At 47.2% G+C, this 15,452-nt stretch overlaps 1 protein-coding gene across 1 annotated transcript; it reads left to right on the top strand.

Annotated features, from left to right (window-relative positions):
- Positions 1-1,324: 1,324 nt before the first annotated feature.
- Positions 1,325-15,171, top strand: sparc (secreted protein, acidic, cysteine-rich (osteonectin)). The gene is made up of 10 exons (XM_084459388.1): positions 1,325-1,383; positions 7,501-7,566; positions 7,643-7,699; positions 8,689-8,776; positions 10,055-10,176; positions 10,727-10,847; positions 11,933-12,066; positions 13,599-13,747; positions 14,197-14,345; positions 14,540-15,171. Exons 2-10 carry the CDS (start codon positions 7,510-7,512, stop codon positions 14,566-14,568), a joined length of 906 nt encoding a protein of 301 aa, XP_084315514.1. The 5' UTR covers positions 1,325-1,383; positions 7,501-7,509; the 3' UTR covers positions 14,569-15,171.
- The last annotated feature ends 281 nt before the right edge of the window (positions 15,172-15,452 follow it).

Here is a 15,452-nt window from a genome sequence, read left to right as displayed (position 1 = left end):
ATTGCATGAGTTTGGCTGCTTGTCTGGCTTTAAGTGTCTCCAGCAGCCAGAAAGGAAAACGCCACGTTGCACTGCAGCTATTTTTCCTGCCCTTGTCTCATCCAGATGTTTTTTTTCTACACACTGGGTCTGCACTGAACAGACATTCATAATCTACCACTGATAACCCATCTGTGTTGTGCATCTGTGAGACCCTTAAAGAAACTACTGGAAACAATGATGCAGATGGTGATTGCTTTAGTCTGGTGTTGAAGCATGTGTGGAGGGCCTCAAGTCACAGACTTGTGAGGGGCATTAAAAAGGCATTACGCAATCCTTGTTCCTGAGTTTCTCAACATGTTCCCTGGACACTTATTGGTTATATTTCTCAAATTATTAGGAAGCTATTTGTAGAATAAAGTAAAACATTCAGCATTGTGCAATTCAACTTGATTATGGTTAATATCGCTCCCAATTATTGTCATGTAAATACTGAAATCCATCAATACACAGTTTTACCTTTAACATCAAATTAGTTGAAAGGGTGAAATGTCCCATCTCAGGATGATCAGGGTGAAATGTCCCATCTCAGGATGATCAGGGTGAAAGGTCAGGGAGAGGTCACGCTGATGTCAGGAGCCCCACCAGGTCAGGAATGAGGGTCATGTCAGACTAGCGGAGCCGTACGCTCGTCCACAGCTGTCAGACCAGCTCAAAGCTCAACCCTGCAGCTTCTCTAGAGAACATGGGTGGAACTGGGATTTTATAAACTTTCCACAATAGAACACATTCATTCCCTCATGTATGATATGCGTGACCTAACGTTTACAAGGCCTTCATTTCTCTCACACAACAACTAGGTTAAACAACTGAGACACCTAATTAGAGGTAAAGCCTATAATGTTTTCCCATTCAGAAAGTGATTTATGAATACTGTAGAGTTTGATAAATCTCAGTCCTCAATCATTGCACTCAGGCAGTTACTATGAACTATAGACCACACATGTCTAATATCTCATCATATATCTCATAAATTAACTACTTTTTCAGACATCATAGAGACACCTCACACCTTAGAAAAGCCAAAAGGCCTTCCAATGAAAACATAAATAAAGATAACTGAATAATGAATAAACTGAACATGAATAATATTTAAGTAAACTTTAAAACTGTATGACAGGCCAGATGGGAGCAGAGAGTTAATGTTCTGGACTGTTCCATTCTGAGGGGCGAGGGGGGGCTGTGGGACTTTCCCATTCTGAGGGGCGGGGGGGATGGGGGGGGGGCTGTGGGGGCGGAGCCACTGCAAATGTCTTCTGAGTGAACTTGTTGAGGAGTCAGATCTTCATGTCCCAGCAGCAGCAGCTGACTTCTCTCTAGGCGTTTCAGTTCTCTGTACAGAAGGTAAGGACCCTTCCCAGCACACACTTTGCTTTGCTTTGGTTTCTAACTCCTCATTTAGCAGTTGGGATAGAGTTGTTTTTTACCTTGAGTGTTTGCAGACAAGTGGTTTATGCTTTCATAAAACCATATAAAAGATATGCTTAAGTTTGAATATGTTCACATTGTAGTTTCTCTCAACATAGTACCCTTTAATGCAAAGGTATGCGTTATGTGACAAAGCAATAGCATTATTAATACTAGCAGTAATTAATAGTTTGAAAGAGTGTTGTGAAAAAAGTCAAAACATTTGACAATCCTCCTGCAGCATGAACAGAAGGTAGAGGTTAAACCAACAGAACAACATCTTGTCTGTACTGTCAGTATTAATTTAATTGAAACGTGACTAATGTCAACAAACTGTGAAACTAGTTCTTGCATTCTTCCTTTTCTCCGCCAGCACAATGTGGGGGTATTGTGTGCCACATAGGCAAGAGGAGGGTGGGGGCTGGGGAAGACAGGGGTGGAGGGGGGATGGGAGTCTACAAAGAGAGAGAGAGAGGGAGAGGGAGGGAGAGGGAGGGAGAGGGAGGGAGACAGAGAGAGAGAGAGAGAGAGAGGGAGAGGGAGGGAGAGAGAGAGAGAGACAGAGAGGGAGAGAGAGAGAGAGAGGGAGAGAGAGAGAGGGAGGGAGACAGAGAGAGAGGGAGGGAGACAGAGAGGGAGAGAGAGAGAGAGAGGGAGAGGGAGAGAGAGAGAGAGGGAGAGAGAGAGAGAGAGAGAGGGAGGACCCGTTCTGAGCCCTCCCTTCCCAATTACTCCCATCAAAAGGAATGTGAGTTACCATGGCAACCCCCCAGCAGCTGTTTGCAGGCTCAGTGAGATCCTGCAGATGTCCGACTCTTCACCCGTTATCAGATCTGGCACGCCGACCGTCTGCTCCAGGCTTTCAAACCTGGGAAATGCTCCATTTCATTTTTTATAAGGATATTGTGCATCATATTTGCACATTTTTGTGTGTTGCAATTTAAACTTGTCAGGTGAAGGAATTGTCACTTGTTGAGAGACCAGGCTGGATTCTAGGCTCTAGTTTTTAAATGTTATTTAGTAACATTATAGTAACATATTATAGTAAATGATTGAAGAGCTTCATATTGTTTATTCCCCTCCTTTCGTCCTCTGCATTGCTGTTACTGAGGAAGAATAAAGGAGGGTTGGGTGAGGAGAGAGGGTTGGGTGAGGAGAGAGGAGAGAGGGTTGGGTGAGGAGAGAGGGTTGGGTGAGGAGAGAGGAGAGAGGGTTGGGTGAGGAGAGAGGAGAGAGGGTTGGGTGAGGAGAGAGGGTTGAGGAGAGAGGAGGGTTAGGAGAGAGGAGGGTTGGGTGAGGAGAGAGGAGGGTTAGGAGAGAGGAGAGAGGAGGGTTAGGAGAGAGGAGGGTTAGGAGAGAGGAGGGTTAGGGTAGAGGAGGGTTAGGAGAGAGGAGAGAGGAGGGTTAGGAGAGAGGAGGGTTAGGAGAGAGGAGAGAGGAGGGTTAGGAGAGAGGAGAGAGGAGGGTTAGGGTAGAGGAGGGTTAGGAGAGAGGAGAGAGGAGGGTTAGGAGAGAGGAGGGTTAGGGTAGAGGAGGGTTAGGAGAGAGGAGAGAGGAGGGTTAGGAGAGAGGAGGGTTAGGGTAGAGGAGGGTTAGGAGAGAGGAGAGAGGAGGGTTAGGGTAGAGGAGGGTTAGGGTAGAGGAGGGTTAGGAGAGAGGAGAGAGGAGGGTTAGGGTAGAGGAGGGTTAGGGTAGAGGAGGGTTAGGAGAGAGGAGAGAGGAGGGTTAGGGTAGAGGAGGGTTAGGAGAGAGGAGAGAGGAGGGTTAGGGTAGAGGAGGGTGAGGAGAGAGGAGGGTGAGGAGAGAGGAGGGTTGGGTGAGGAGAGAGGAGGGTTAGGAGAGAGGAGAGAGGAGGGTTAGGGTTAGGGTAGAGGAGGGTTAGGAGAGAGGAGAGAGGAGGGTTAGGGTAGAGGAGGGTTAGGAGAGAGGAGAGAGGAGGGTTAGGGTAGAGGAGGGTTAGGGTAGAGGAGGGTTAGGAGAGAGGAGAGAGGAGGGTTAGGGTAGAGGAGGGTTAGGGTAGAGGAGGGTTAGGAGAGAGGAGAGAGGAGGGTTAGGGTAGAGGAGGGTTAGGGTAGCGTCTGTTTACTCCGGGCCTAGAAAGGAGACGGGGCCTTAAGACGTTAGGCGTCGCCTGGCAACCTGAAGAAAGCCCTGATCCACCACAGGAAGCTGCATTGTCCCCCTGTCACCTCCCCCAGCAGCCCGGCGAGGAACGAACCATTACAACTCTGAGTCAGCATTAAAGCGCTTGAACCACTCTCTCAGGGGGCTGGAAGAGGCGTCCCCTCATCCTGAGGCGGGCGGGGCGGGGTGGCGGGCGGGGCGGGGGGCGGGGGGGGGGGGGCGTGTGGGGACTGTGGGCAGGCGGTGACAGAGAGGGGAGAGGGCGTCCATTATAGTCTGAGAGGTGGACACAGGGAGCAGATTGTCCAAACAGTCGCACCCCTCCGTCAGGAGGCCGAGCAGCTCAGCCTGAACTGAGAGAGTTTCTACTTCTGGATCACAGAAGAGCTGCTGTGTTCAGAACTACAAACACAAACACAAGCTGCACATATTACCTAGTGATGCGTGTTGAGACAAATGTAGAAGACGTTAGACTTCTGTAGAACAGAGACACACTTGTTAACTTTAAATGCTAAATTATGTCGCAACATGCTGATTTAAGATTTTTAAAGAGTGTAGAGAATATAGAATGGCCATAGAGTAATTAACTATAGGAAGCCCAAAACAGCGTGATTAACAACTGAAGTAAAATCACCAATCACCCTTTGACAGAGAAGTATGAATCTCTCGAGAAAGAAAGAAAGAAAGAAAGAAAGAAAGAAAGAAAGAAAGAAAGAAAGAAAGAAAGAAAGAAAAAAAGAAAGAAAGAAGAGATTCTCTTAGAGGGGGTGGGGAACAGCTGGTCAGGTGACTGCAGGCTCAGGTTTCTTCCTGTGCTGTGTACTGCCCTGGGAGCTCCCTGCTGGAGGTTATAGGAATGCCTTCTCAAGTATCTGCATAGAAACCCCCTCAAAACAATGAATGAAACAACATTTGGAGTAAAAAGAGCACATTTCTGAAGACTTCCTGATCAGCAGAGCTTCTGTGACCCTAGCGGTGCTCCACTTCCACGTCGTGACAAGATACAGGATGATGGTGGTTTGTCAGGAAACAATGACCAGATACAGGATGCTGGTGGTTTGTGTGTGAACAGTAGCAGCAGGCTGTGAGCTGTGTAATGGGCAGGTCTACCGTGACAACCACCTGATAAACATGACCTACCCTTCCCGTGTGCTGTATGCTTTCAAAGATCTTTACTGTATCATAACCACATGATAAAGGAGTAGACGCCTTTGTAGTTTCCGTCAGACTGCCCAGCAGACTGCACTACCCAGCAGCCATCTCACTACCCAGCAGCCATCTCACTACCCAGCAGCCATCTCACTACCCAGCAGCCATCTCACTACCCAGCAGCCATCTCACTACCCAGCAGACTGCACTACCCAGCAGCCATCTCACTACCCAGCAGCCATCTCACTACCCAGCAGACTGCACTACCCAGCAGCCATCTCACTACCCAGCAGACTGCACTACCCAGCAGCCATCTCACTACCCAGCAGACTGCACTACCCAGCAGCCATCTCACTACCCAGCAGCCATCTCACTACCCAGCAGCCATCTCACTACCCAGCAGCCATCTCACTACCCAGCAGCCATCTCACTACCCAGCAGCCATCTCACAGTCAAGAAGCCTTTTCTCTCCCTGCTCTTCAGATTGTGTCGTCTCCACTTTAATGTTTGCGTAGTTGATTAAGGGAGGATTCTACTGTATGAGAGACTGTGACTCTACTGTGTGAGAGACTGTGACTCTACTGTATGAGAGACTGGCGTGTGAGAGACTGACTGGCGTGTGAGAGACTGACTCTAGCGTGAGAGAGACTAGCGTGAGAGAGACTATGCCCCTGAGCCTGCTGCTCTCTCTTTCCAGACATCTAACCACCTGTTATGTCATCCTGGGAGCCAGAAAGAGTTCTCTAATCCCGAGGCAGCATTTAAAGCCTCTTTGAAAAACCCTCCAGATTTCTGTTGTTGTTTGTCTCTCTTCCTGGCTAGTGTGACCCTGTGTCAGCTTGCTTACCTAACAAACCTCCCAAAAAAGGATCCTTTATACCGTTGAGTTTCCCTTTCACCCCTGGCCTGTTTGACTATGAATGCTTCTTTCCAAATGAAATAATTTGTCCTGCTAGAACGTCAGTACCTCATCGCTGCTTGACATTCTACTGAGTTTACAAAAAATAGAATTAATCTGTAACATCATTGGATGTCTTCAGCCTCCCCTGGAAGCCCAGTTCTGTGTTGGAGATGACACCTCTGAGCTGTTTCTACTACAGAGGCTCACATTGCTCTCTCTCTCTCTCTCTCTTAGTCAGACGCATTGCCTATATGTTTGTTAGAGGCGGTTTTCCAAGTTCCCGGCAAAAAAAATAATTTCCCCACAGTTTTCAAAGCGGAGAGAACTTTCCTTATGCAGCGTATTTCAAGACGTCACTGTCTGCAGCCTGTGCCAGAATCACAGTATTTTTCCACATCTAAAGTCAAACCCTACGGAACGCGGCCTAGCAGACTGACCTCTGGCTTACAGGGCTTTCACTCACTCACTCACTCACTCACTCACTCACTCACTCACTCACTCACTCACTCACTCACTCACTCACTCACTCACTCACTCACTCACTCACTCACTCACTCACTCACTCACTCAGTGACTGATCATCAAACCGCTCCAGTAAGAACAGTATTAGTATCTAGCTGCATCTCTAAGATAAGCAGGGACAAGGGAAGAGCTGTCATTATATTGGAAAAAACAAGGTGTGATTTGACCTCCTGACTAGATTTAATAAAAGCCTTGAGGTTCCCATCACCTCTACTGTGCTCTGGATGAGTACCGGTATATGAGGTTATATTATGGATGAGTACTGGTATATGAGGTTATATTATGGATGAGTACTGGTATATGAGGTTGTACTCTGGATGAGTACTGGTATATGAGGTTGTACTGTGGATGAGTACTGGTATATGAGGTTGTACTCTGGATGAGTACTGGTATATGAGGTTGTACTCTGGATGAGTACTGGTATATGAGGTTGTACTCTGGATGAGTACTGGTATATGAGGTTGTACTGTGGATGAGTACTGGTATATGAGGTTGTACTCTGGATGAGTACTGGTATATGAGGTTGTACTCTGGATGAGTACTGGTATATGAGGTTGTACTGTGGATGAGTACTGGTATATGAGGTTGTACTCTGGATGAGTACTGGTATATGAGGTTGTACCCTGGATGAGTACCGGTATATGAGGTTGTACCCTGGATGAGTACTGGTATATGAGGTTGTACCCTGGATGAGTACTGGTATATGAGGTTGTACCCTGGATGAGTACTGGTATATGAGGTTGTACCCTGGATGAGTACTGGTATAGTCAAAGTTTATCCTTCTGAGAGGGAATGCCTAAACATGTCCTTCACATGATTAATGTCAAGAGGCCCATGCATTTTTGACATACTTGTAATCAGCTAAGATGAAGTGTTCTTCTCTCTAAATGTCGTTCCCTCAGGCAGCGGCTTTAAGAGCCTCATCCTGTCAATATAAGTCAATAACTCCAACAATGATGACAGAATGTTCTGGGGCATGTTTGGATATGTTATGGGGATGTGTCAAATATTTGATATTTTCAATATTTTGGACTTGAGGGCCTATTCTCGGTCTGTCTTACATGAACCTGACATGTAGAGACTATAACCTCAGTATTGAGATAGCTACAGTTGTTCTGCAGGCGCACTCGGGTATCATGGAAGTCAAAGGGGCATGCTACTAGTAAGATGCTACTAAACCCTAGTACCATGTAATTACACCTGTCTGTCTATGGGAGGTGGTAGACTGACAGTCTGTGTGTGTGTGTGTGTGTGTGTGTGTGTGTGTGTGTGTGTGTGTGTGTGTGTGTGTGTGTGTGTGTGTGTGTGTGTGTGTGTGTGTGTGTCTCCTGACCGTCTCTCTCTGTGTGTCTCTACAGACTCTGAAAATGAGGGTGTGGATCATCTTCCTCCTCTGCCTGGCCGGCTACGCCATGGCTGCTCCTGTGAGTCACTGTGTGTGTGTGTGTGTGTGTGTGTGTGTGTGTGTGTGTGTTAACATTGTCTTCTGTGTGTTTCCAGACAGAGGAGGAGCCCATTGTGGAGGAGACTGTCGTGGAGGAGACGTATGTGGAGGAGGTCAGTAACGTCTCTATAAATCTAAACTAGTTATGATCTTGGTGGGTCCCTGAAAATGTATTAGTTTAATTGCGTACCTGGTCACACCTTGCTGACTCATATGCAAATTTTTGTATGATTTATCTGTATGGAAAATTGCTGCCAATCCATTCCTATTTTTGAAAGATAAAAACTAAGGATTACTTGGTTGAAAAGGGTAAGAAGGTTATTGCGATTGTTGTTCATGCTTATACAAACCACACATTTGCGCCTCAAACCAAAATTGTGAAGATGACAACACCAATTTCGTTTGATAATACTGTACGTTGTGTAGCGTTTTTTTAAGCCTTAAACACATAGCGTCGTTCAACATGTTTTAATTAGTGGCACAATGTGCATCAACGTCGCATTCAGAACACTTTACCTGGTTCAAAACAATATAATTCCAATTTATTTTATTAAGGTTAATTTGTCGCAAATGTCTTGCTTTCTGCTTTGGGCTTTAGGAAACATGCTCACGTCTGTAGGCAGATCTCTCTCACCCAGATACTTGAGAACTACCAGCTGAATATGAAAAGCTCAAACCCATCCTTAAGGCCCATAAGAATACAGTCCCAAGCAGATGGGTTTTGTAGGACGTGGTTTGTGCTGTTGAGGTCCAGAGGGACCAGAATCCCACAGGTTTTAAATAGAGCTGACAGGAAGCCATTAGCTTTTCATTGCTTTGCCACATGTGGAAACTGCTGCTTGCTGCTTTTGGACAAACGTTACACCCATATACTCAAATATATCTTGGGAAGTCTTTGGCTATAAATAAATTCAATGTGCCCTGGGCTTTCTCATTCAGCAAATGAGATGAGAAATGAGAAATACTTGTTACTCTGAGCTGTGTTACTCTGAGCTGTGTTACTCTGAGCTGTGTTACTCTGAGCTGTGTTACTCTGAGCTGTGTTTCTCTGAGCTGTGTTACTCTGAGCTGTGTTACTCTGAGCTCTCTATCGTCGTTGCAGGACGCGGAGGTGGGGAACAACCCTGTCCAGGTTGAGACCGGAGAGTTTGATGAGGCCATCGAAGTCGAGGAGGATGTTATTGCAGAGAGTAAGTTTGAACCAATGTCCAATGACATTATCTTTGCCAGATGCTTTATAAAAACACATTTCTATTTAACAATTACTCTGAAATCATTTGACAAGCTTCAATAAGAAACGTTATCGTTAATTCCAGCACTCTGGTGTCAAACATTCAACATTCAATTCTATTTCTTAACCATCTATTTATTTGGTATGAACTTATGATATATGCATGTTTGGATGCCATTTTATTTCACTTAATGTGTGCGTCTCTTGCCACTGCTGTGTTGTGAGATGTGGACTAGCTGGCAGAGTGTAGTCGGGGCTGGAGCCCAGCGTAATGACAGGCTGGCCGTGTCTCCGGAGCGAGGGCTGTAATTACCTGGTCCGCCCAGCTAGACGAGCCAGAGCAACAGGGCACAGACTGGCAGGAATAGGCCTGCATGCTAAAACACTTAACTACAACACCAGAGAGAACACTGGCTCCCAATGCAACATTCTGGTGAAAGTAGGAATTGTACAATGTGTACAATAGAAAAATGTGTGTTTTTTTACTCCCTTATATCTGCTACTGGTGTATAAACAGATTCAGAGTGCTGCTTCAGATATACTACTGGTGTATAAACAGATTCAGATATACTACTGGTGTATAAACAGATTCAGATATACTACTGGTGTATAAACAGATTCAGATATACTACTGGTGTATAAACAGATTCAGATATACTACTGGTGTATAAACAGATTCAGATATACTACTGGTGTATAAACAGATTCAGATATACTACTGGTGTATAAACAGATTCAGATATACTACTGGTGTATAAACAGATTCAGATATACTACTGGTGTATAAACAGATTCAGATATACTACTGGTGTATAAACAGATTCAGGGTGCTGCTTCAGTGTTCATGATGAAAATGAGAACTGAAGTGTGTCAGCAAAAAGGGATGTACATAGTGAACTGGTCAAAGTATGGATATTCACTATGATGCAATGAGCAATGCGTAACCTGTGTATTTAGTATGCAATTCCCAATAGTTTTTGGTAACTCTACCTTAATTTTTGCAAAAATAATTCTCTATTTCTCTCTCTATCTCTATTTTTAAATGAATTGATGACATGCAGTTTTAATAAAGACATTCCTAATAATGAGATCCATGTGTATGTGTGTGTGTGTGTGTGTGTGTGTGTGTGTGTGTGTGTGCGTGTGTGTGTGTGTGTGTGTGTGTGTGTGTGTGTGTGCGTGTGTGTGTGTGTGTGTGTGTGTGTGTGTGTGTGTGTGTGTGTGTGTGTCCCTCCAGACCCCTGCCTGAACCACCACTGTAAGAAAGGCAAGGTGTGTGAGGTTGACGACAGCAACGTGCCCATGTGTGTGTGCCAGGACCCCTCCAGCTGCCCTGCTGCTGTCGGAGAGTTCGAGCACGTAGGTTCATAATCACACACACCTGATCACACACACCTGATCACACACACCTGATCACACACACCTGATCACACACACCTGACACTAAACATGAGGGGAGATACGTACGTACATTAGTTTGCATCTGTCTTGTACTAATATGGGAAATGGACTGCACTTATATAGTGTAGCGCTTTACAATGGCCTCTCATTCCCCCAATCACACACACACACATTCACACACCATGCAAGGTGCCAGCCTGCTCACTGGGAGCAGTTTGGGGTTCAGTGTCTCTGCCCAAGGATACCTGGACAGGTGGACGGGAGGAGGAGCCGGGAATCAAACCGCCAACCCTGTGATCACTGGACGAGCCGCTCTGTCTGCCGAGCCACAGACGGCCACTAATATTCTATTGTATCATTATAGCTTTAATGACAGAACTTGGAGTAAAGAGCGTCCTACATAATCTCATCATCACATTCATGTCTCTGTAACCAGGTCCAAGGCACAGACAACAGCAACACCAGACTCTGTAGATATAGATATTAACGTTCATGTTTCTGTAACCAGGTCTGCGGCACCGACAACAAGACCTACGACTCGTCCTGCCACTTCTTCGCCACCAAGTGCGCCCTGGAAGGGACCAAGAAGGGCCACAAGCTGCACCTGGACTACATCGGACCTTGCAAACGTGAGCAGCGCATGAGTGTGATTCACAGAGGCCACTTCCTGCATATCAGCAGTCCAGAGCTGTGCCAGAGGGCTGCTGACCGCTGGACATCTGTTCCTGAGTGGGCCAGGATTCAAATAAATATTTATCTAGACACTGGCCCTGTCAGGAACAGATGTGCAAGCGATCAACAACCCTCTAAAGCAGCTCTCTACTGCTGATATGTGGCTCAGGTTAAACTCCTAGTAGAGCTCAGGTGGGTGGATCCTATGTTAACAGGCTTTCAAGTAGAAACCCTCAATATGGAACTCTCCACAGAAAGTGCATATTTCAGACTATTTCGAGCCGTGACAGCATATTCAAGCCTGCTAGTGGAGAACAGGCCTGAGCCTGACAGGCCCCTGCTAGTGGAGAACAGGCCTGAGCCTGACAGGCCCCTGCTAGTAGAGAACAGGCCTGAGCCTGACAGGCCCCTGCTAGTAGAGAACAGGCCTGAGCCTGACGGGCTCCTCAGCCCTCCTCCCCAGGCTAAACCACTCATGTTTCTTCCTGAACCGCGTCTCCCACAACTAAACCCCCCTGGCCTGAAGGGCTGGGATGGAGATGCAGGATGCTGCTCCCTCCTAAACTCAGATCCCATTGGACACGCCTCCTACCCCCCCTCCCTCAGACACGCCTCCTACCCCACCCCCTCCTCAGAGACACGCCTCCTACCCCCCCCCCCCCCCCCCCCCCCCGTCAGATACACCTCCTACCCCCCCTCCCTCAGAAACACGCCTCCTACCCCCCCTCCCTCAGACACGCCTCCTACCCTCCCCCCTCAGACACGCCTCCTACCCCCCCCCCCCCGTCAGAGACACACCTCCTACCCTCCCCCCTCCTCAGAGACACGCCTCCTACCCCCCCCTCAGAGACACGCCTCCTAACCCCCCCGTCCCCGTCAGAGACACACCTCCTACCCCCCCCCCCCCCCCCTCCTCAGAGACATGTGTCCTACCCCCCTCCTCAGAGACATGTCTCCTACCCCCCCCCTCAGAGACATGTCTCCTAGCCCCCCCTCCTCTCAGTGATGAACTCTGACCTCTCCTGTGCCTCCCTCCCTCCAGTCATCGAGCCGTGCGTGGACGGCGAGCTGGGCGAGTTCCCGATGCGCATGAGGGACTGGCTGAAGAACGTGCTTGTGACCCTCTTCCAGCGCGACGAGGACAACAACCTGCTGACCGAGAAGCAGAAGCTCAGAGTACGTCGCCTCGTACCTCACGCAGATAGACCTTTTACTCGCCATATTTACCCTTTAAATGCCATATAGACCTTTTACTCGCCATATTTACCCTTTAAACGCCATATATACCTTTTACTCGCCATATTTACCCTTTAAACGCCATATAGACCTTTTACACGCCATATTTACCCTTTAAACACCATATAGACCTTTTACACGCCATATTTACCCTTTAAACGCCATATAGACCTTTTACTCGCCATATTTACCTTTTATTGGCGAAAAAGGATCAATTGGATATTTGGTGTCCAGCGGTCTACCTTGACCGTAATAAGGACATGAAATGTGATAGAATGAGTTGATGTAAGTAGGTGAGGAGGCTGATGTGTGAAGCTCAAATCAAATCAAATCAAACTTTATTTATATAGCACATTTCATACAGAGGCAACATGATGTGCTTTACAGAGAGCAATGCAGGGTGGGGGCATAGGTCCCATCCCTACATATTCCAGAGGGAAGAAAAAAAACAGTTTCACCCAGGGGCCAGATAAGTGAGCTGTAAAAATTCTTCCCTGACCTCTCTCAACAAGATAATCAAGCAAGCTGCTGGAAAATGTTCGTCTGTTGGCTAAGAACATTTACAGAGCAATGGGAGATGTTTGTCTCCGGGTGAGGATGTGTTGAGGAGTGAGGGTCCAGGTGAGGAGAGGGAGGTGTTGAGGATGTCCAGGTGAGGAGAGGGAGGTGTTGAGGATGTCCAGGTGAGGAGAGGGAGGTGTTGAGGAGTGAGTGTCCAGGTGAGGAGAGGGAGGTGTTGAGGATGTCCAGGTGAGGAGAGGGAGGTGTTGAGGAGTGAGGGTCCAGGTGAGGAGAGGGAGGTGTTGAGGAGTGAGGGTCCAGGTGAGGAGAGGGAGGTGTTGAGGAGTGAGGGTCCAGGTGAGGAGAGGGAGGTGTTGAGGAGTGAGGGTCCAGGTGAGGAGAGGGAGGTGTGGGGGTGTCCAGGTGAGGAGAGGGAGGTGTTGAGGATGTCCAGGTGAGGAGAGGGAGGTGTTGAGGATGTCCAGGTGAGGAGAGGGAGGTGTGGGGGTGTGAGTGTCCAGGTGAGGAGAGGGAGGTGAGGAGGTGTGAAGGTGAGGAGAGGGAGGTGTGGGGGTGTGAAGGTACTGACGTGTGGAGGTGTTGAGGAGTGAGTGTCCAGGGGAGGAGAGGGAGGTGTTGAGGAGTGAGGGTTCAGGTGAGGAGAGGGAGGTGTTGAGGATGTCCAGGTGAGGAGAGGGAGGTGTTGAGGATGTCCAGGTGAGGAGAGGGAGGTGTTGAGGAGTGAGTGTCCAGGTGAGGAGAGGGAGGTGTTGAGGATGTCCAGGTGAGGAGAGGGAGGTGTTGAGGATGTCCAGGTGAGGAGAGGGAGGTGTGGGGGAGTGAGTGTCCAGGTGAGGAGAGGGAGGTGTTGAGGAGTGAGGGTCCAGGTGAGGAGAGGGAGGTGTTGAGGAGAGGGAGGTGTGGGGGTGTGAAGGCGCTGACGTGTGGAGGTGTTGTGAATCCTTGCGCAGGTGAAGAAGATCTTTGAGAACCAGAAGCGTCTTCAGGCGGGAGAGCACTCCCTGGACCTCCTGGCCCACGACTTCGAGAAGAACTACAACATGTACATCTTCCCTGTCCACTGGCAGTTTGGACAGCTGGACCAGCACCCTGTTGATGGGTATGTCTACAGCACAACCACCCCTATCTATCACCACGCGTCTCTATGGAGGGGTGCAGCACTACCAGATCTATATCTATCACCACGCGTCTCTATGGAGGGGCGCAGCACTACCAGATCTATTGCCTCATGTCTCTTTGTGCCAGATGACTTTTACAGAGGGTGTCTGTATTGTACAGTATCATGTATTATGCACAAGAAACAATCTCACAATCTGGGCCTAGTCTTTTGGTGGCACGGTGTATCTGTCTGTCGAAGAGAAGCTATCTTCCCTCTCCACAACTCACGCTGGTCTCTTATGTGGGTGATGTTGTAGGTACTGTCCCCCTCACGCTGATCTCTAATGTGGGTGATGTTGTAGGTACTGTCCCCCTCACGCTGGTCTCTAATGTGGGTGATGTTGTAGGTACTGTCCCCCTCACGCTGGTCTCTTATGGGTGATGTTGCAGGTATCTCTCCCACACCGAGCTGTCTCCCCTGCGCGCGCCCCTCATCCCCATGGAGCACTGCACCACGCGCTTCTTCGAGCAGTGTGACGCTGACAACGACAAGTACATCGCTCTGGAAGAGTGGGCCGACTGCTTCGGCATCAAAGAGCGTGAGTGTTCAACACCTACTATTAAAGGGATATTCTGGAATTTTTGAGCTAGGGACTCATTTTTGACCTACTTATGATGTTTTTGACTGATGGAGATCATTTTCAGTTAACTCCATGCTGTAGGTGGCTTTAAGGTGATGCTTGATCTTACTTCCTGATAACGGCCTCGTAATGTTCTTCCTTTCTGTTCACAGAGGATGTGGACAAGGACATGGTCATCTAACTCAACAGAGCGATGACATCTCCTTGTAACTCTTGGGACAAGGCGATGACCCCTAAATTAAAGTCACAGTAATGGTGCTAACAGCAATTTCTAACAATCTACCTATACCACTAAAATTGTATTAAAGAAAGATGTGCACAGTCTGTACTAACATTCACGAAAAGTGATCATCCAATTGTTTTGTCTTTGTGAGAATGAATAAACGTTTAACCCAGATAGACGGGGAGCAGGGGAGTGAGAGGAGGTGTAAATGTATTACTGAACTGTCATAAAGATTATGCTTGTTGACTACTTTTTTTTTTTTTTTACTTGATCAAGGCTTCAATTTCAAAAAAGACAAATTGTAAAATCCAAAATAAAGTTTCTAAATAAATGATGATTTGCTTGCGTTTTAAAGCATGTTAGTTTTTGCACTCTTTTGGTGGTGGACTCTTTATTTTCTGTTTTGTTTTAGTTCTTTCACTTTTGACTCCTGCTATAAATATCCAGAAGGTTGTTTGATTTCTCTAGAGTAGATTGTCACAAGCGAGGGCACGTGCGTTGATATTTGAAACAATAAAAGGAAATATTTGTTTTAACTCTGACGAAGAAAGAGTCTTGCAGGCTGAGAGTTTTTCTCCCTCCTTCATGTTGACTAAGTGCTTCAGTGTGAGTACAGTAGAACAGTCATATGTACAGTAGAACTCTTTCCATAAATAAAATGTAATAAAACGTCTAAACATGTTGCATGCATTCATATCTATATGTCTCTTCAAAATGACTCAAAATCTGATATGTTTAGTACGAGATCATTAAAGTGAACAGTAAATATCTACAACTAAACTACAAATCAACACATTAGAAATACAACAGAACTATTGGTTCCTCAAGTTCACAATGTAATC

The sequence above is a fragment of the Borostomias antarcticus genome (assembly GCF_949987555.1).
Source record: "Borostomias antarcticus genome assembly, chromosome: 28".
Classification (NCBI taxonomy): Eukaryota; Metazoa; Chordata; class Actinopteri; order Stomiiformes; family Stomiidae; genus Borostomias; species Borostomias antarcticus.
The sequence above is the reverse complement of the archived record's forward strand: the minus strand, read 5'-3'. Positions and strand labels throughout refer to the sequence as shown.

Bases quoted from the DNA above. Each gene is read 5' to 3' on its own strand.
- sparc (XM_084459388.1), top strand. From the start codon at position 7,510: ATGAGGGTGTGGATCATCTTCCTCCTCTGCCTGGCCGGCTACGCCATG. The intron at 12,067-13,598 runs GTACGTCGCCTC...ATCCTTGCGCAG, and splicing joins CCGAGAAGCAGAAGCTCAGA to GTGAAGAAGATCTTTGAGAA. The intron at 13,748-14,196 runs GTATGTCTACAG...GTGATGTTGCAG, and splicing joins GACCAGCACCCTGTTGATGG to GTATCTCTCCCACACCGAGC.